Genomic DNA, 20,732 nt, shown 5'->3' on the forward strand with positions numbered 1-20,732 from the left:
CACCCTGCCTGCAGTTATGATTGGTAATTTCTTAAGCATCGGAAATCCTCAGCTAATTGCAACAGCCCTGGCTCCACTGAATGAAAGGGAGTTTACCAGTTCATACCAGCCCATAAATGCCTCTAAAGACATCTTCATTTCCAGAAAAAGGAACAAAGAACAAGGACCAGATGAGACTTTAGTCTTTCTTCTCATAAACAACTTCTGCGGAAACACTTTCAGTTTTTCGTTTTTTAACCACATAAGCCATAAAGCAGTTCACCACAGATCTTGCTGATCATCAGCATGTATAAGCTTCAAGGGTTCCAGGGAAAAAACCCTGGTTTTCTTTCCTTTGTGCTTCATTAAACTTCAGCGTTAACTGGGAGGAAAGACTCCTTTGGATAACATTAGTCAATTTGGCCACCAGTTGGTGAATTTTTCTGAAAATGAGTTACCGGCAAAGCAAGCAGCTGCGAGAGTATAATTGATACAGAGAATGTGATATGGGTGCACTAAGGAAACCACTTCTGTTTACTCTGGTCAGGAGATGTCTACAACCAGTGCTGTGACCAACAGGTGCACAAGCTGGTGCTGGCATTTAACTGTACATTGCTGGAAGGGATGTTTCACAAGTGAAGCTCCAGCTGCTTCAGAAGAGACAGAGTTGAGTTTTCTGCACAGGGTGGCTGTGGAAAAGCCATTTGGAGTAAGATTCACCTTGCTGAAAGGTAACCATCTAAAAGCTGGTGTTTGCTCTAAATTTGATGCCTGGACTTCCTCCCTGGAAAAGGTGGAGAGGGAACCGCACCCCCAGCAGCTGCCCCCCTCCCGTCACCCTGCTGTGGAAGATGGGCAGAGAGACAGTACCACTATTAGAAGCAAAGTATTCCGCCAAACTTGAAACTTTCCACTTTTTAGCTCTTTTATTTTCCAGGGCTAACTGAATCATTATCTCTCTAAACCATATTCAGAAACTACAGCAGTTTTTAAATGTATTTTTTATGTTTATATTATAAAAAGCCTATGTTTTTAAGGTAGTGCTCTTTTGAAAAGTATACATGGGGATTTTATATGAATTAAATCTTTTTATTCCACTCTTTGGCAATATAATACAAAAATATTTCAGTGCAACCTAGTTTTCATGTAATTCCCTTTCTCTCAAAATGAAACAGCATTCACATGAAGTCAGAAAGTGAAATGGGAAAAAAAAATCCTACCAAAAGTTTGAAGTTTTGAAGACTTCAAATTGTGCTACTACTTCAGATTGTGCTATTGTTATGTGTCCTTGTAGGGAACATGTAACTATTACAGTGTCTGAAATTCTACAAAAAATAAAACAACCACAAAAAAAAAAAAAAACAGGAAGAAAAAAGATAAAAATACAGTACAGAAACTGCCAGTTCAATTAAAAATAAAGGCCAACACTGAAGATTCAGGAAATATAAAGGCTTACACATTAAGTAAGTGATTTACTTAGAAATAAAAGCAAAAACTGTTTAATTTTTTTCTTGAGGCAAGAAAACAAACTGCACTGCTTAAAATAAAATGCAACAATTTTAAACTCTAATTTTAATGATTTTTCAATTAATTTCATGTATTTAGTCCTAAGCCAATAGCTATTAAATGGTTTCAGGAGAACATTATGTTGAAAGTATGGAATGTTACTTAAACTGTAGTAATTCTCCAAGTACTACGTGGAATTATCAAAATTTTAATTAACAGGTGTAACTTGGGTCCACCAGCCACATCCAAGGGTCAAAGTGATACCATGATGAAGGGCTATTAGATCAGCATGGAAAAAAACTGTTTAAATAGTGTAGTAATATCTTGCTTTCATGGAACCAATGGACCATGACAGAAGTAGTGGCAGTATTTCTCACTACACAATGCAAACTTCGTATTCTAGAATTCATATTTCAGAAGCTTGCTTCAGCTTTAAGATCATATCATCATAGCTGTAAGGCTGTAAGATCAGTTACACTTTGGTAAATGCAGACATAGTATTTATGGCTAGACAATGCACCATGGCTTTAAGACTCCCAGTACACAGTACAAAAATTCCACGTGTGCATACAGATGAGCCAGTTGAGTTGACTTATTCCCATGTCAAATGTATTTGGTGGGCTAGTCTAAGATTAAATTCATCAGGGTCCACAAGGATATTAAACCAAATCTCCACAGTTCAAAATATAATGCTTACTCAAAAAACACAATCTGTGGAATTATTTTAAATAAAACTCACTAATTTCTCTCACAATCTGCACATCTGTTACTTTGCTGTCCTTTTTGTCACATTTCATGTGTACCGTAAAATATAAAATCTGCATTAACCGATCTGCTACGGCAGACAGGTTATGAAAGGCCTCATCCCCCGTGCTTATCTACAGGTTACATGTAATGACTCACGAGTCCTCTCCCAGCCTTACGTTCCTGTAGAACACTGGTATAACAAGAAGAGCTGAACACAACAGCTGGCCAGAACAAAGGGCATCAGCAAAGGCTCCGGCATTTCCCAGCTGAGAAAACAGCATTTCACCACAGGTCGTACACCAAACACACAGGCTACTACCAGAGGAAATCAAATATTTGAACAAGCAGAAAGTGATGCATTTCAGTCATGCGTGAAGGGAAACCCAGTGAATAAGAATTATACAATGCCACCATGAACTTGCCCTTAAGAGACACAAACCAGTTTATTGTGAATGGAATAGAGTCAGCAAACACAGAAGCATAATTTTTTTTTCCTCAAGGTGGAGAGAACATAGACAATTTTCCAAGAATTACAAAAGAAATGTAAAAACACTAAAAGAAGGAGTAGGCTTTAGTTTACTTTTAAAAGACTAAAAATTACAACAGATACTACTTGGTTTTGGTTACAGACTGATACTTCATTCATTCTGAGGGTGGGAAAGTGAGATGTAAGAGGTTCAATTAATGCAAAACAAAGGAACAGGAATTCACAGGGATGTCTGATGTTTACCACTGCAGTATGAGAGTGGCTGATCACATAACAGAGCTTGTCTACAAAGCGCTCTTCAAGAAACACTGAGATTGTTCAAGTGCACAAATCCTTCTTATTGGAAGCAGGGAAAGCTAGTTTATTATTTAAACTCTGCCAGAGCTAACAGCAGGAGTAGCAGCAGATTTCAGCTTTTAATGAATATGTGATGCATTCGTCTTGACCACAGGTTACAGTTCTGGAAAAAGGGAATGATGAGGAAAAATAGATTCCATCTAACGAAGGGGGGAAAGCATCCTTGGATATCAACTTCACAATCTAAGTAGTCTGTTTTGAACTAGTTTAGAGAGTGACAAAAGCCCATATGGAAGTAAGACCAGCAAAAAACTACAGATCAAGCAGTAAGACTGGAATTTGCAGTTTGGAGACCAGAAATCAGACTAGGCCAAGGCAGACTGGGAACAGCAGGACAGCAGGCCAAACTTTGAGAAGCTGGGTGTTGAGAGAACACAGGCAGATGACTGTGCAACCATAGCTCCCTCTTGCCCATGCACTGGCCCTATCTCATCTTACCTTGTGGACCATCTCTTCTACCAAACACACCCTATGTGGGCATATGTAGACCATGCCCTTCCATAATAACACTCTGTTTGCAGCCCAGTTCTACCCGCAAGTCAGATGAAGCCCAAAAGCAGAAGAAATTGGCCTTTCGGATCCCACACATAGGGTCTATGCAAACCAGGAGGCAACAGGCTGAGCAATTCCACTCTGGTATTTTAACCATAGCACTACTAGAACAGACATATCCACACTAGAAGCCACCTTTTCCTCTTTCTCTCCTTCTTTGTTTACCTTTAGCATTGTCAGCGTGGGAGTTCAATTCAACTTGTACTTCTGCTGCACAGAAATTCTGCAGGAGGGAGACTAGCAAGTCCAGTGTCAACAGCCTGTGTGCTAGAGTATCAGCTTCAGAAGAGCCCAGCTGATCTGCAGCCTGAATTCCAGAACCCAGTCACCTTGTCACCCTGCTGATTACCCAGGATTATTCAAAGACGTGATCACTGGAATCAGAACATTGCTCTGCATGCCACAAAACTATTGTAGCAGGATACTACAGTGTGCAAGCCCTCAGTGTCAAATGTTGCTTGACAAGACACATGAGCTCACAACATCTGACAGGTCATCATGGTTAAGCTAAATTTGGCAGAAGTGTATCCCTATAGTGATGAGACTCAAGTGTGTTCTTGCTCTGACCTGGATTACCTTTGTGTGGGAAACTGGACCGATGAGACCCACCATCGCCACAGCAGATGTATTATCTTGACATTGCTATGGCAGGAAACTCATGCAATCACCACTGTGAATGACTACTGCCAGAGAAGAGATTTAAGGCAGGAAGATAACACCACTGCCACCGCAGCGACTTACCTATACATTGTTAAAGGAGGAAACCGACTGATGCCATGGAGCAACAGGGCAGGCTGATCCTGCAAAACTTGACCAAGCCCCTGTGCATGTATCCAGACTTGGGGTCAGGGGGGTCAAGGTGCCTGGAGGCCCCTTGATGTTGGGCACGTACACCATTGTCAAGTGGAGGTGTGGTTGAGCAGAACGGCTTGTAACAACCCTATAAAAAACGGAACCAACTAAGATTGGACAGGACGTTCCCCCACCGGACTTGGAAACAAATTGGACTGTCAGGATACCCCAGCTCCGGGGTGGTAGCTATTGCCCTGAACTCTTCCCTTTTCTTTCCTTCTTTCTTTCCTTCTTTTCTCTCTCTTTATCTTTTGCTCTCTCTCCCTTTGCATTCGCAGATTTATTGTTGGGAAAATAAAGTTCCTTGGCTCTTGACTCCGTTTTGAGTCTTAATTCTGTTCCCGAGAATACAAACAGAACCACGCTCTGGTCTCAGACCGGCATGCGACACTTTGCCAGGGAAATCAGCTGTCACAGTCCAAAGCAGAGCCCAAGTGCACAGCAAGATAAAAGCACCATACTCAGGAAATCAGCTCTCTAGTACAAAGCTGAGAACACACCAGTTTGATGGTATAGATGTATCTATCCATCAAACTGGTGTAACAACTCCAGGCAGGATATAAACTTATTTAGGAAGAACATTCAAGGAAAAAACCAAAACCACCAGAATATGTACGTTGGATTTCTGTGAAGTTCAGAATAATTTTTGCTGAATACCTTTACATGCAGATGAAAGGGAGAAGACCAGAGGCAGGATCATTGTCCAGATCCAGTCCTACTTATGGGCTCTTGAGAGGGACTTAGATGAAATTATCTTGAGAAGTCATCAAGAGCAAGGTAAAGGACTGGGAATTAGATTAACTGAGTAACCAATGTAAAAGCAGCATGTAGGACAGTGAAAGAATTAGGAACATGTTGAATGACAATGTTTGCTTAAAAGGCAGAGAACAATATCAGAAGGCTATGGCTATCTGTGACTTCATGAAGCTTCATCTTCATTAATAGGGAGGAACTCATTAAGACAATATGAAAAAGACTGACTTCCTTCTACAGTACCTAGACAGTATATCTCACACTGAATTTTCATTCTGTGATGACGGTGACCATGCAGGCTCAAAGCACTTTCTAGATCACTGATTGATGTGTTGCTTTTGGATGACCCCTGTGATGCAAGAAGGACTTCAACAGACAAACCTGCAAATACTTACACTAAGTATGAATACTTGTGCTCAGAGGAATGGATAAAATAGAAAATCCAGTTTTGGCAACATACAAAATGTCATGGAAATGTAATGCATTAAAAATATTTAAAAATTATGTATTTACCCAGATCCTTAATGAGTGATAATGCTTCCCATGATATGAATGCTCCACCACCATCATCCATAGCTCCCTGCCCAACGTCCCAGCTGTCCAGATGTCCACTGACCAATACAATCTGGAAAAGATTAAAAAAAAATTAAGAGAAAACGTATCTACATGAAAACACTGAATTAGAAAAGTCAGTTCAGTATTTAAGCATTTTAATGATTTTGTCATAAATTTGGCTGTTTAATTTAGAATGGGAAGAAGGAAACATTTCAAATAAAACTAAAACATTGTTCTCCAGTCACTAAATATAAATCTGGGATGACCAAATCCATCCTATTGCTTCAAACCACTGCCTAAATCAAACTAGATACTCTGTGAGAAATACTTAACTGAAAGGTTTTGGCTTGAACCTTAACAAAGTGCATACTTTCCAGAGAAAGAGGACTACTGCACTGTAGAATGGTGAAAATTTCTTTCATATTCCAGTTGTTTAAGCCCTTAGGCATGAAATTTGATTAACCCTATTTTTGGGTGCATAATGAAGAAATATAAACTTAGACTGAAGTGTTCCCAGACAAAGATTGTTGTTTTTTATTATATATCTATGGTACTTGTCACAGAGGACCTCTAATTCATTACTGGATCCCCTATGTGCTACAACAGTGACAACGTATTTTATAGTTCCATTAGTCATAAGGATATTTGAAATTTAAAATGACACGGTAGCAAGTCCCAGATGGGTTTTCTGCAAAGAAAGTTTTGTGGCCACAGTAGAGTATAGCAGTATACGTATCTCCAGAAACACCTGCTTTCAGATCTGAACTCTTCAGAAGTCCACAAGCAGCATCAGACCAATAACAGAAGCAAGACCGTTCCCTAACTGGACCTGAAGCTGAAGGGCTGATAAATCTATGATTGCGATGGAAAGGTCAAGGAGGGACAAGAACTCTGAGCTGAGCAGGCAGTGTGGTAAAATGATGGAATAGCATAAAAACAAGAGCAGTGCCCTAGAAATCTTTAAAAACTGGTACCAGTAAAGAGTGCCCTTAGGACAGGGTGGAAGTGGAAGTGTCCAACCTATGACAGCTCAGCACTGTGGAAAAACTGAAGGAGACCCTGGACCATCCACCTGTGCCCTGCCCAGAACTGGTCATACTGGTTATCATGAAGGCATGCTTCCCCCTCTCTGGTTGGCTGACGTCAAACAGGTCTCACAGTTATGGGATCTAGAAAAAGATGAAAAATGCTCATTCCTTCTGCCACCTTCTTCTCCCTAAGGGATAAGGATCTCCCTGGCATATCATCTCAGCTTTCACTCATTGCAGGACAACTACTCTAGCACTGAAAAAGTGAACATAATGGGTTTCTTTCCTATTATTAACCCTGGAGGGTGAAAGCCTGTGCTGTCAAGTGTGCAGGTAACATTGCAAGAAACTGTTGCACAGTACTGGGGTGCAAATACTAAGACCTCTATTTTTCCCTTTACATAAGAGACATCTTAGTACGTTTCACCAGTTATTAAAAATAATGGACAAACAGATCATGGAAAGACAAAAAGCATCAACTGCTCATCAAACAACCACGTTTTTTCATCCAATCAAATAAAAACTCAGGTAACAAAACTAAAAGGCCCCTTTGTATTAAACAAGGGCCATGATAGATTATTAGTCATATCCATTGTATTGCCATGTGTCCAACCACGATGCACCAAACCCCTTTAAATTTAGCAAATACACCACGAAATGTTATAAATGTGTGTATTATAAAAAACAGAAGTGTCATGCCTTAGAAGCTGGAAAAGCTTGTGATCAAAATCTGAAGAGCAGCTTAGTCTCTCCTTCTCAGATGTTTCAACTCTCTTTATTCCTTACCAAGCCTTAACTCAACATGTGCTTGCTTTCCAGCACAGACTGATTTTCTTGGTAGTAGAGATATACTGCAGCCTTTATTCCAAAACCTCCCCTCTTTCAAAAGCACTTAAATTTAGATGGCAGGCCCCTCTGTAAAAGCCTCAGATTTACACAGGAGATATTTCTGCAATTTAATGTCATGATCCTCCCAGGCCCGGCATGAAAGACTGCAAACAGCATGTTTTCCAGGGATGCTGCCCTGCAGTACAAGTACATAATCTGTGGCAGCCCTCTGCTACAATAGCAATATAGCTTAAAACCAGGCAATCTAAGAAAAGCTAGGCTTTGGAGGTAGAAACCTTTCTGAAATGAGAACAGGAAAAAAGTGTTCATTGCAGTACTCCTTGCTCATTTTTGTTTTCTTATAAGGGAGGACTAAGCACAAACACACACACATGCTCAGTCAGTGAAGGCAACGCACGAATGAACTCTGCTTTGAGTTCATTCATGCATGTGCAGACCCTCTGCAACCCACCTGTGGAGGACAGAGCTCAAACACGACCACACTTTGCAGCTGACTGATGCAGACTCATTACTGTCCTCTCAGTAAGGAATTTGTAAATAATAGTATTTTTAAAAAAGAATAGAAAAGGCTCCAAGTGAAAGCACAACTGTCTGCTGCATAAAGGACGTCTGTTCCACCACTTCAAAACCACCATGTGGTTGGTTTGTTCTTAAAGCAAAAATTGGTTTAAAGAAGATAAGTATTCACTCTCCTAGGAAACAGCTTCAAGCTGAAGTGAATTATTTAGAACAAGCTTGTAAACTCATTGAGAGATAACTAAGTTTACAACAGAAGCAACACCTTGTCTTTAGCAGTGAAAGAATACTTCACTAACTCTGTTCCCTGACAGCGATCTCAACAGGAGTGTCTGAGAGGGAATTACTCCTCATTTCTTTGAAACAACACACACTGCAACAGCAGGAAATTCTGAATCAGAAGAAGGTGGTGTAATCCCATTTGGGATTACAGACTCCATTCATAAAGCATCTTTACCAACTCCAGAACATTACACCAAAACAGATCAAGGTTCAAGTGGATTAAGAAAACCAGATAATTTTATGGATGACCTTTTACTTAAATTTACTTAAGCTAATGCCAATAGCAATTACATGAACACAACCAATGTACTTCTATGTGAAATTTTTTTCACAACAGTTGCTTTTTTAAACTATCATACTTTTGTAGCAGCTGCTAAAATCAAAGTTTCAGTGATCCTGCTGACAGCTAGCCATAGACATTCTTAAAATAAGACACAGTCATAAGTAACAATACCACTATGTTTATCTTGGTCTTTAAGTATATATAATGTGTCTGGGTAATGAATGAAAATATTTCTGCAATTCACTCTAAACCACTATATTATTTAATACAATATTATAAAATAATAATATGATAATTCTCTGCTTAGGTAGGCTAATAACAAAGGCAGTTAAAGCTATCAAGGACATATGATTATTGCATTTCCCACATTGCTTTCAAATCTGTTATGCGGTTCTCAGCTTCAAATCTACACATAGACTAATCACATTCGCACAAAACATCCCTATAGAAATGTCAGTACATGCTAACAGAATATAAGCATTGCAAAGCAATGTAAGTGAGTGTATGTAAGTATAAGTATTTGTTTTAAATATACAGAGAAACCACAAGCAACTGTATAGGACACTACAAACACAGCAATATACATTTGTCAAATTGACAGGAATAAATAAGACAGCTTGCATGCAACATGACACCTTAAGATTCAGCTGTCCTGCAGTGACACAGCTGAGAAATGCTACTCTAGACACTGTCCTGAGACAATACAAGAGAAGTGAAACTGCAGGAAACATTTCAAATAGAAGATGACATTTATGACATTATTATTATATATGACATCTATTTCCTTCTGCACCAGCTTTATGACCTCTATTGGATGTCTTTCAGTTATAACCAGCATTTCAATTGCATATTGAAATATTTTGAAATTTATATTACATTTTACATACTTATATAAATGTATATGTATACATTTTATGTTTTAAAACCGAGAAGATTAGGAAGAGGAAGCACCCTGTCCTGGTTTCCGCTGGGATTGAGTTAATTTTCTTTTCAATAGCTGGTACAAGGCTGCGTTTTGGATTTAGTATGACAATAACATAGTTGATAACACACTGATATTTTTAGCTGTTGCTAAGTAATGCTTATACTAAGTCAAGGGCTTTTCAGTCTGCATACATTTGCATATGTCATGGAGTTACCCTTTTCTAAGCAGGATAGTTTTTGCCACTAAAAATAATCTCCCGTTCCATATGTAGTCACACATGCCTATTGCATTTGTCATGCAGTAACTTCAGAAAATGTAGGTGAGCTACCTTCTGCTTGGTTAGAGGGAATTTTAAGAAGAGTTTATTCCGCTTTTAGTCTCCACAATCTCACTTGCTCCTGTAGAGGTACAAGGCAAAGTCTTCTTTCCATGCAACATTAGAAATCATAAATAATCACATTAGGCAAGAACTGCAAGTAACATTTTCAATCACAGAATTTAATCTATAATAATATTTGTATCAAGTTGTGAACATCAGCATGCAAAATTATTTCATGTCACTGAGGTAGACGTAACAGAAGAGTAACAAAGTCATCATTCATCTTTGCTCTTTATGGATGAAGAAGACTTGGATGGAGGTTAGGGTCCACAAAGCAGGACCTTTATTGATGGAATGTGGCTACCAACACATTCTCTTAGAAAAGCTTAGCAATAACTTTCATTATCCAAACAACTGAAAAGCATTTTTCCTTATATCTTCCTCCAGCAGACAGGGAAGATAAGGAATACCTTAACTTGCATGGAGAGGACACAAAACTAAATAAGAATCCCGTACACAGAGAACGGCATGACAAAGATCTAAACAGGGTATTAGAACCAGATCAAGCATGTTTAACCAAAACACATTCAAACTCCAAGTGTCTGTATGCCGAAACTTTAAGCTAAAATGGTGAAGTCCTCTAGACTGTAACAAGTTCTTTTCAACTGCTCATCCACATTTTCAGCCAAATACTGCTAAGTCATTTGCTCAAGCAGTACAGGTCTACAGTGTGCCAACTCAGTTCCCAGTTACCTGGAAACTCATGAAAAGCATTTCTATTCAAATTTTGCAGTTCTTTTTTCTCCAGGTTGCTTCTAAATAGGTCCATCTTAAGCTCTAGGTACCACAATAAGGTCTTACATTATTTGGATATTTTTTCTACATTAATTTCCTCCCAGTGGATAGGATATTTATACAATAAATTTACAGAAATGAACACCACATACAGTTATTTATGTTTGGACCAAAATTAGAGGAAAACAGAAGTCAGACAAGAATTAGGATCTCCTAATCCAATAAAAAAGTTGCCTATAAATTCTCTGCTTCCCCAGATACTCATTATTCTTTACTCACACAAACACTCTCCCACTTGCCAATTTCCTGTTTTCCTCAGCCCCAAGCAAAATTTTTGATGCTAACCAAACCATGACCGAAAAACTCTTAATCCCCACTTCTCAGACAGATGAACCCAGCACCAAATTCAGGCCTGCTCTCCTAAGCTTAGGGACTACGTTTTGAGTAATCTGCCCATTTGGATAGCATGGCAAGTGTGAAATGCCAGATGGCTTCAGTTTATAAGGATGTAAAGATTTTCTTCATTTCACTGTGTAACAGCATGAGAACAAGGGAAAAGAGAAAGGCAGCATATCATGTACCTAACTAGTGGGCAAATAAAACAGCTGGCAGGACTAAATTTAAGCCCATCATGCTTAACTTGCCTTCAAAACTATGATTAAATAAAGTCTTCAAATACACAGATTTGTTTAATTAAGAGTAGTAAATCTGGCACGGCAGTTTTAGGATGTAATAGCATCATCAATACATTCTGGAAAATGGCAACACCAAGCAATATGCTTTTCTACTGCTTACCCACACAGCAAAGCTGGCACTAGTGTCCACAGTAATCTTCCTCTTCTAAAGTAATTCTTAGCCTGCAGGCTGTATTCTCTTTCCCCTTTTTTAGGAAAAGCTCTGTCATCTTAATGGAATAAAATGTTGGCATGTAATTAGGCTTTTTGCTCTGACCCATTCTCTTCCCTGCTTCACCTCAAACATTTTTCTCTTCAACTCACACAGCAAAACAAATGACAAATTAAGAGTTACCAGCTCTTCCTACTTGGCACTTCATGTAAAGGCAGAACCACATTCCTGTATACAAACCAACATTCCTCAAGTTTTAAAATATTTACAATAGTTATTTGTTTGTATCAGGCAGTAAGATTCTGTAAATCAGTCCCTTGGCTTTTCCATCACAGGCCATCTGAAATCTAAACAATCAGAACTTGTAATCCTATGTGCTGTAGCAGCGCACAGACTGCAGCAAATGTATCACACATCATCTTCCTTTCTGGAATCCAACCCAGCTCTTCCAACAGCTGGACAAAGAGTCGAAGGAAACTTCTCAATCACTGCATAATAAAGACAACCACCTAAATAGCTCCTGCAGGGACACTGCATTTTGTATGTATACTACCATTATTTCAAACCCAGCATCTCAGCATCTGGGGAAGACAAAACTGACAAAGTGGAGTCCCCATCAGCGACATAGCACTATATAGCATGGGATTAGAATTAGACTTAAATGCAAGCTTAGTTACATTATATATATATATATACATATATATATGAATATAAATTCTCTTGTATTTAAAAATGTGCAGTTCATTACTACCAGAAAAAAATACTTTGTCCAGTTACATTTAAACACAGATCTACTCTATAGTTTGTCATTCCATCAACTTCAACAGCTAAATTCAAGCACGGAGATATATCAGAGATATTCAGTTGTAAAAAACACTTACTTGGTAAAAACTCTTCCTGAAAGTCTACCCTGACCATTTCCCAAATATTTGTTTTGGGCCACAAATATGTGAAAAAAATTTGTGAGTTTCTGCACTTGCCTTTAAGAAAACACTAACTGCCTCCAGTTAAACTGCAATTGGATTAAATCATGCCCTAAATGTAAATCAGGAACATTACCACATTTAGTGGATTTTATTTTGTATATATAAGAATATTTCCTCAAATTAGTTTTTAGCTTTGGTGTCCAAATAATATGACTTCACTGTACAGCTCCTTTTATTAGATTTCACGCACATTAGAAATGGTTCTTAAATAATCAGTCTAGCTGTCTCAACTAATTTACAGTCCTAAAGATACACTGAAGTTCAGAAAGAAAAAAAATATTAAAACAAAAACTGTCTTTTCTACTTAATATGCAGTGTAGCAAGTCTTCCAGGCTTCCGATTAAATGATAGATCTGCACAAGAAACTGTAGTAACTCACTTAGTCACACAAGAATCCAACCCTATTACTGCTAAAAAGCTGATTAACCTTCAAAGACCCTCCGGGTCACAATATACAGTAAACTCTTCAAAGCTGAATCTCTGCTTTGTAAGGGTGATTGAAAATAAAGTGTCCTCGGAAAGTATTGCAACGAAACCTCCCTGTTTGCAGTGAATCTCAAAACCACTGAGGAGTTAAATAGCATGGGCTGATATCATTTATGGCATATATGACAGTGAAGGAGAAAATTAGTCTGAAGATGAATTATTACTGATAAGGGAATTGTAGTAAAGGTAATGAGACATAGAAACTATATGAGCATTCAAAAGATAACCAAGTCTTGAAATGACTATCATTTTTGTATTAAATGTTAGATTTTAAGACATAGTATTTCCATATTTAAGTTCCCTCGAATCTTTCATTTTTTATTTCCTGAGCTGTAACATTTCAGAAATAATACCACTCTTCATAATACTGTATTCTGAAAACAAGGATTTTAATTTATGTATTTCAGCCTACTTCTAGAGGGGTTTTAAGAGGAAAAACCGTAACGATAACTACCTCTAAACAAAAGCAGGTATCACTGAAATATCACTTACCCTTCAATAAAGATGATATTGTAGCTGCTATTTTTCTAGTTCAAAGATTAGCAAAGAATCTCTGCAATACTCCTGTAGAAAAGCTGAAATGGCGTCTGACCTGATGTGCAGAGAGAAACAATCCTTTTTCTGCCCTTACCAAAGGAAGACTTCCCTTACACATGCAGTAGATGATTTGTGTACAAAGAAAGGGATTATTTAATAATCTAGAGGCTTTGTATTTATATATTTTTCACTTTAGAGATCTATGATTCCACATTACTACAGATCTAACAACATTACCAAATGTTTTAGCTTTGAAATTTCTTTTATCAGATACCAAAATTCATCTCAGCTAAAATGAACACTAATGTGTAGTGGTACTTCTTTCACCAAAGCATTTACAAAAACGGTCCTTCTTGTACACTGTGATACTATGCACTATTGGCAAGCATACCTTTCCAAAACTGTAAAAATTCTAGTTTTCTCCAAAAAATTACAAAACTATTGTTTCCTCCTGAGAACACTAGAACCCTTAAACAAGACCCATGCCCCACTAGCACTGCCTTAGTGCAGTCTGATAATCTTGAAAGCCATCCTGAGTAGCCACCTCGGAACTGTCCTCAAGAAAACAGGCTTCATTTTAAAAATCCCCCAAGAGGACTGCTGATGGAAACAAGTCAAAACAACCCTTAGATGGCTGTTAATAACATCAGAGGACACAAGAGAGGAGGCTTCAAAACATAACACTTAAATCCCCATGCCAAACACCAAGCATCAGAGAATACTTGAGGTTGGAAGGGACCTCTGGGTGCTCAACAACTTCCAGACCCTGCTCACAGCAGGCTCAACTTAGATCTGAACACTCAAGAATTTTCTCCAGTTGAGTTCTGAAAATTTCCAAAGATGGAGATGCCACAACCTCTCTGGACAAACTGTTTAAGTGTTTACTCTTCAGAAAATATTTTTCCTAATACCTTATTATAACAAGCTTTTTCAAAATGTGCCCTAACTAGCCCTCACTGCAGCATTCAGAAGTCAAACTGGATCCTGAATGCCGTCAGCTCACAAGCCTGCCTCATAGTTTTACATCTCCAGAAGCTTTTACTTAATTCATCAACACCAGCTGAACACAATGGAAATTAAATTCTTGCCTTTTCCCACACCACTGTCCCTCACCATTAGACATACTAAAAGCAGTGCTGATCCTGTAATCAGTTCACCCAAAATTGTCTCATCATCCCACTTCTATAGTCACAATGATCTATCAGAACTGGTGATGCCTCTTGTCCTCACTGCTCTACAGTGGGAGGTGGCTCCATGCCTTTCTGCTGTGATGGCAAAAAATCCCTCCTCTCAGGGTCACAGATTCACAGGCCTGCATTTCACAGCTCTAACTGCAGCCTGCGACAGAGGCTCTTCTGATCAGAGGCTTTTCTGACAGAGGCTCCTCTTGCTCCACAAATCCACACGTAGGCCAGGTTCTTGCCATTTCTACCACTGCTACTTAAAGGATTTCATTGTATAGTATGCTAAAACACTCAATCTTTCATTTGATTACTGTAACCCTTTTTTATCTCTATGGCTTATTCTACTTCCCTGGCACCTGCACAAGTTTTCTCAGAATTTTGCTAAGATTATCCTTCTATTTGTCAGAAGGGGCTTTTAAGATCCTTTTACTCCTCACTAATTTTTTTTAATGTGTACATAACATTTTTATTTCTCTTTCTCATACATACATTGCTTCTCTCTTAATCTGCACAACAAACTACTCAGTGCATCGCTCATTTCATGCATTTCCAGAAAGGCAGCAACCCACCGTGGGGGTAGGAAGTTACTACAAAGTGATGACTGAAACACCTGCACACGGAGCACATGGAGGGAACAGGCAGGAGGAACTGAAGTCTGTGTGCAGCTACAGGGCTGCCATCTCCTTGGGGTCCCAGAGGCATGGCGGGATGGCTCCCATGACCAGAGGGCTGCAAATGATGTGTGCAGGCTCTTTGGGAAGGACAGGCTGGGAGGGTGATGGGGGGAGTTGCCCTTTGTGTGAGAGCAGTGGGATCTTCTGGAGCTCTGCCTGGGGCTGGATGATGAATCAGCTTGGAGGTTGTGGGTCAGGATTAGAAGGCAGACCGATGTGGGTGACACTGCATCTGCTACAGATAGCCTGAAGAGGAAAAGGAAGAAGTAGATGAGGCCTTCTTCAGACAAATGCAAGAAGTCCCACATTTGCAGGCCCTGGTCCTCATGGGGCACTTCAACCACCATGGTATCTGCTGGAGGGCAGAAGCACACAGCAGGGCACAGGCAGTCCAGGAGGTCCCTGGAGTATACAGAAAAACAACTTCCTCACAGAGGTGACTGAAGAACCCATGAGGGAGATGCTCTGCTGGACCTCATACTTACAAACAAGGAAGACTGACTGGGCATGTGAAGGTCTGCAGTGAATGTAAGATGGTGGAGCTCAGGATCCTGAGAGGAAGGAGCAAGGCAAACAGCAGGATTTCAGCCCTGGACTTCAGGAAAGTGGAGTTTAGGCTGTTCAAGGACCTGCTTGTAAGAATCCTATGGGAGACAGAGCTGGAGAGAAAAAGGGTCTGGGAGAGCTGGCTGACTTTTAAGGATCATTCTGGGACTGACCAGCTGGAAAGCAGCTTGGCACAGAAGGAGCTTGGGGTCCTGATGGACTCGCTGACTATGAGCCAGCAATGTGCCTGTGCCATAAGCAAGGCCAACAGCACCTGGGCTGCATCAGGCTGAGCGCTGCCAGCGGGTCAAAGGAGGTGATCCCTTCCCTCCACTCAGCACTGGAGAGATACATCTGGGTGCCGTGTCCAGCTCTAAGCTCCCCAGAACCAGGCAGACATGAATATACTCGAATAAGTCCAACCAAGAGCCACTGAGATGATGAAGGGACTGGAGTATCTGACAGAGCTGGCACTGGAGAAGGCTTGGGGATCTCATCGACATGTATAAATACTTGACAAGGGATGTAAAGAAAGTGGAGCCAGACTCTTCTCAGTAGTGCTCAATGACAGATGACAGAACAAGGGGCAACAGGCAGAAACTGAAACAGAAGAAATTCCATGTAAAAATAAGAAAAAAACCTTTTTTTCCTGCAAGCGTTGTAGAACACTGGAACTGCTACTCAGAGAGGCTGTCAGGTCTCCATCCTTGGAGACGTTAAAAACCCAAACCCTACACAACGTGCTCTAGTTGTCCTGCCTTTGAGCACAAGATTAAACTACATGACCTCCCAGGGGTCTCTTCTTGTAATTATGACACTGATTCCAGAATGAATAATTCACGTTTTCTTCTGGCTCTGTAAATAATCCACATTTCTTCTGGCTCTATAAATTTTGTTAGAGACACAAAAAGCAGAATACAACTTGGAAATAATTTCTGCCAAACCCAAGTATGTCTTTCCAGATCCAGACAGCTAAAGTACAATTGTAATCTTCAATATAGTATTTTACTGGCACAAGACAAAAGATGTCTTTTCTACTTAGGGCCATCAAAATCATGGTAAAAACTAAAGTTCCTATTAAATCCATTTTATGGAATCATTTACAATTTTTGCCTAATAGTTTTATGAACTGATGCATGAACCCACAGAAACAGGACACTACTTGGCTTGCAACATGAAAATAAGGTCTTTATCCTACACTGACCCTAAAAGAGTTGCTTTACATATTGTATGAGGCATGTCTTCAAAGTTGCAACATCACTTTCAAATTATGAGTCTCTAACCAATTACAGTCCCTTCAGTTTCTTTTAGTTTCTGATAATTAAAACAACACTTCTATTGAGGCTTAAATGTGGACTTAGAAAATCAATAATTTCTCATTTATATATTCAAATTAATTATATTGTGTTGATCTCTTTATCAGTAAAATAGGACTAAACAACTGTTTATTATGTAGGGTTACAGTGAAAATTAACATTTGTTCTTGCATTTACAAAAGCATTCATGGAAAACACTAAGAAGTGGAGACTTACAGCCCCTGCCTTACGTTGAAATTATTGAAGCTGTATCTCCTTACGCAAATCAAAATTAAGTCCACAATTTCTAGTACCTGTCAACAGCCCCATAGAAACCAGTCATATTCACAGAGACACAGCCAAGTACTTGCAAGTAACACTGACAGATTTCCCTACTCAGTTCCCATTAGTTTATCTCAAAAACCCAGAATTTTGATACAAAAGGATAGCTTACCCTTCACGTTCATCTGTCCTTAGTTTCTTTGTTTATATACTATTGTGAAATCTAAAGTGTGTTTGACACAACCCTTTCACCAAGATGAAGAAGAGGCTGATTTTTCACACTCAAACAATTTCTGTAAAAGAGCAGGTAAGACAATTCTTGTCAGGATAATTCCCACAGCAGAATTTCTGCTCAAAAGGGATTCACTTTATTGGAACCCATAACACAAGGGCTCTGGAATGCATATGGAGTGCAGGGGACTTCAGAAAACCTGGTGCAAAGTACAGCTGTGACAAAGCAGGAAAAAACAGTGGTAACATGCACTTCAAGTCATTTGGCATACCAAAGGCTGGAAAACCGTTCAAGTGCGTGAGTTGTCTGGACACTGTGTGGCTACTGCCCCTTGCCATCTTGTAATGCATGCACGTGTGTGTCCAAAGAAGGGCAAGGGAAGCTGGGGAAGGGTCTAGAGAACAAGCCTTGTGAGGAGCACCTGAGGGAACTGGGGTTGTTTATCCTGGAGAGAAGGAGGCTCAGGGGGGACCTTCTCACCTCTCTAAAGCTACCTGAAAGGAGGCTGTAGACAGATGCAGCTTGATCTTTTCTCCCCAGTAACAAGTGATAGGACAAGAGGATATGGCCTCAAGTTGTGCCAGAGGAGGTTTAGATTGGATATTAGGAAAAATTTCTTCACTGAAAGGGGGGTGAAGCATTGGAACAGGCTGCCCAGGAAGGTGGTGGAGCCACCACCCCTGGAGGTATTTGAAAGACGTGTAGATGTGGTGCTTAGGGACATGGTTTCTTGGTGGACTTCACAGTGCTAGGTTAATGGTTGGACTCAACAATCTTAGAAGTCCTTCCAACTTAAATGATTCTATGCCAGGCACAAACCAGTGCTTCCCTTGCACAGAACAGACAGCAGATGGGTAACTCATAGCTTTGGACAAACCCTGGAGAAAGATGAAAAAGCAAGTCAACTGCACTAAGAGAAAGGGAGGAGATACACAAGGCCCTTGTCCTGTCTCTTTCCAAAATCATGGTGTGATTACCACAGGTGGGGTACCAGAAAATGGAAGTTATCTCATTTGGAACTGGTCCAGCTTGTGTGAAACATTTGAGTGTTCATTGGAAGGGACACGCAGAGTGATTACAGCACTCATCCCAAAAGCAGGAGAGGTGTCCTCTCATGGCCAAACTCTGTAATCAAGCTGAGCCATGCCTTGCACATGGGCCTTCATCTCCCCTCTATCAAGCCCCTAAGGAATGGTTGCATGTTGGTATCATTTCTGACATTCTCAGAGGCACAAACTTCTTCATGTCCTCCACAGCAAGGGAAACTTTTTGAGCCTGTGAAAATGTTCACAGCAGAATTTGTTTTCCCCATATCCAGCTACAGAGAGGAAATCAGAAAGAAAAACACCAGAAATGCCAGCTAGTTCCGGGTTATATAGACAGGTTTGTGTGATGTGGGTTTCTGTCTACTTGGACTTAACATCAAATTTATGTCCCTAGGCCACTCAAAATCTGCCAGTGCTAAATAATACTGCCTGTCACTTCACCCTAGATTTGAATCCCCGACCTTCATCTGAAAGGTTGTGTGTCTCATTGCCAGTGCCATCTCCCTCTAGTTTCTCTTCCTACTGCTGCAAATTAAAATAACGTAGTTACTTAACTATCCCTGCACCCCTCAATTTCACACATGACAGAGGAATTCATGTTCATAGAAATTTTGACATCTATACAGCACTGGCTAACCAGCTGGCAAGCACCCCTGACCGCTATTAGACATCAGTCTTCAATCACCTCCAAAATATGCATTAAAAACACCCTATATTCATTCAGTCTCCACATCCCTGGCATCGAATGCAATACAGGTTGTTGGATTTTTTTTTAATGAAGCCTTGTGTCATACTAAAATTATTACTGCTGTTCTATTTGTACTTCATTTCATATCTGTTTGTGTTGAAATGAATTTAATTTCTCCTTCAGGCACTCTTCTCAGAGGCTCCTAATCCAATTTTATTAGGCTTTGTGCCTTTAACTTCCAAAATTAAACACAATGGTTATCACAGTAGTACACAAAACTGATTATATGTCCTGGGTTAATAAGCTTGAAAGGCATTTTTAGTTAAGATTATATCAGGGCTGTACCTGCTTAAATACTTTAATGTTTGAATCTTAACAGAAACTTATTCTACCCTTTAAATAAACTTCTGACAAAATTGCACATAGAGAATTAGGGGCATGAGGAACAAGATTCTCCTAATGCATCCACTCTAGTCCTTGTTATCAGATGTAACTGCATGAAAAATCTGATTCATATGCTTATCATTTTATTACATTCAGCAATTTTTATTCCCACATTAGTGGATTTAATAACACAACAATTTCAAAATAACTGATAGGAATCTGTCATTCTCTCTAAACACTTCCCCTCCCACTGATGTCTTATAAAATTTACTACTGACTTTCCAAGCCATTGCTGGATGCTTCATTCCTGTTGAAAGAAGAAAAGATGCTCAAAGTTTGGCCAGCATTTCTTATGTCTACCACATTCTTCTCAAGAGACCAAAGCCTTTATGCAGACGGTTCCCTTTTCATCCACATATGGCAGGGACAGACTGAAGGGAATGTGAGCCGCTGGTTGGCACAAAGATGGTACCATTGGAGAACATTTTAATTATGCCTTTGAAAAATGCTGATTGCAAAATAAGGTCAGGACAAGCAGGAAACTTGAATAGTTGTTAGACCGGTCTTCCTGAACAACAGTAAGCAAGAGTGTTCACCTGGATTTTGCATCTTACAAATGAAACAAAATGCAAATTAACTTGTTCCATTACTAAGAGAAAAAAGGGCAAAACTACTCAGCTAGTGGTCTGCTACTCCTATCACACGGAAACCCCTCAGCCTGGCAGGATAACTGACTTGAACCAACAGGTGTCAAAAACCCT

At 39.7% G+C, this 20,732-nt stretch overlaps 1 protein-coding gene across 4 annotated transcripts in view; it reads right to left on the reverse strand.

Annotated features, from left to right (window-relative positions):
• CPQ (carboxypeptidase Q) overlaps positions 1–20,732 on the reverse strand; it is a 163,767-nt gene that overhangs the window by 57,162 nt on the left and 85,873 nt on the right. For all 4 annotated transcript variants that reach the window (XM_055800301.1, XM_055800300.1, XM_027777711.2 and 1 more), the window contains one exon: positions 5,747–5,858. In XM_055800301.1, the coding sequence (XP_055656276.1) occupies positions 5,747–5,858 (112 nt within the window). The remainder of the gene's footprint in view (positions 1–5,746; positions 5,859–20,732) is intronic.

Source organism: Falco peregrinus, chromosome 3 (assembly GCF_023634155.1).
Source record: "Falco peregrinus isolate bFalPer1 chromosome 3, bFalPer1.pri, whole genome shotgun sequence".
Lineage (NCBI taxonomy): Eukaryota > Metazoa > Chordata > Aves > Falconiformes > Falconidae > Falco > Falco peregrinus.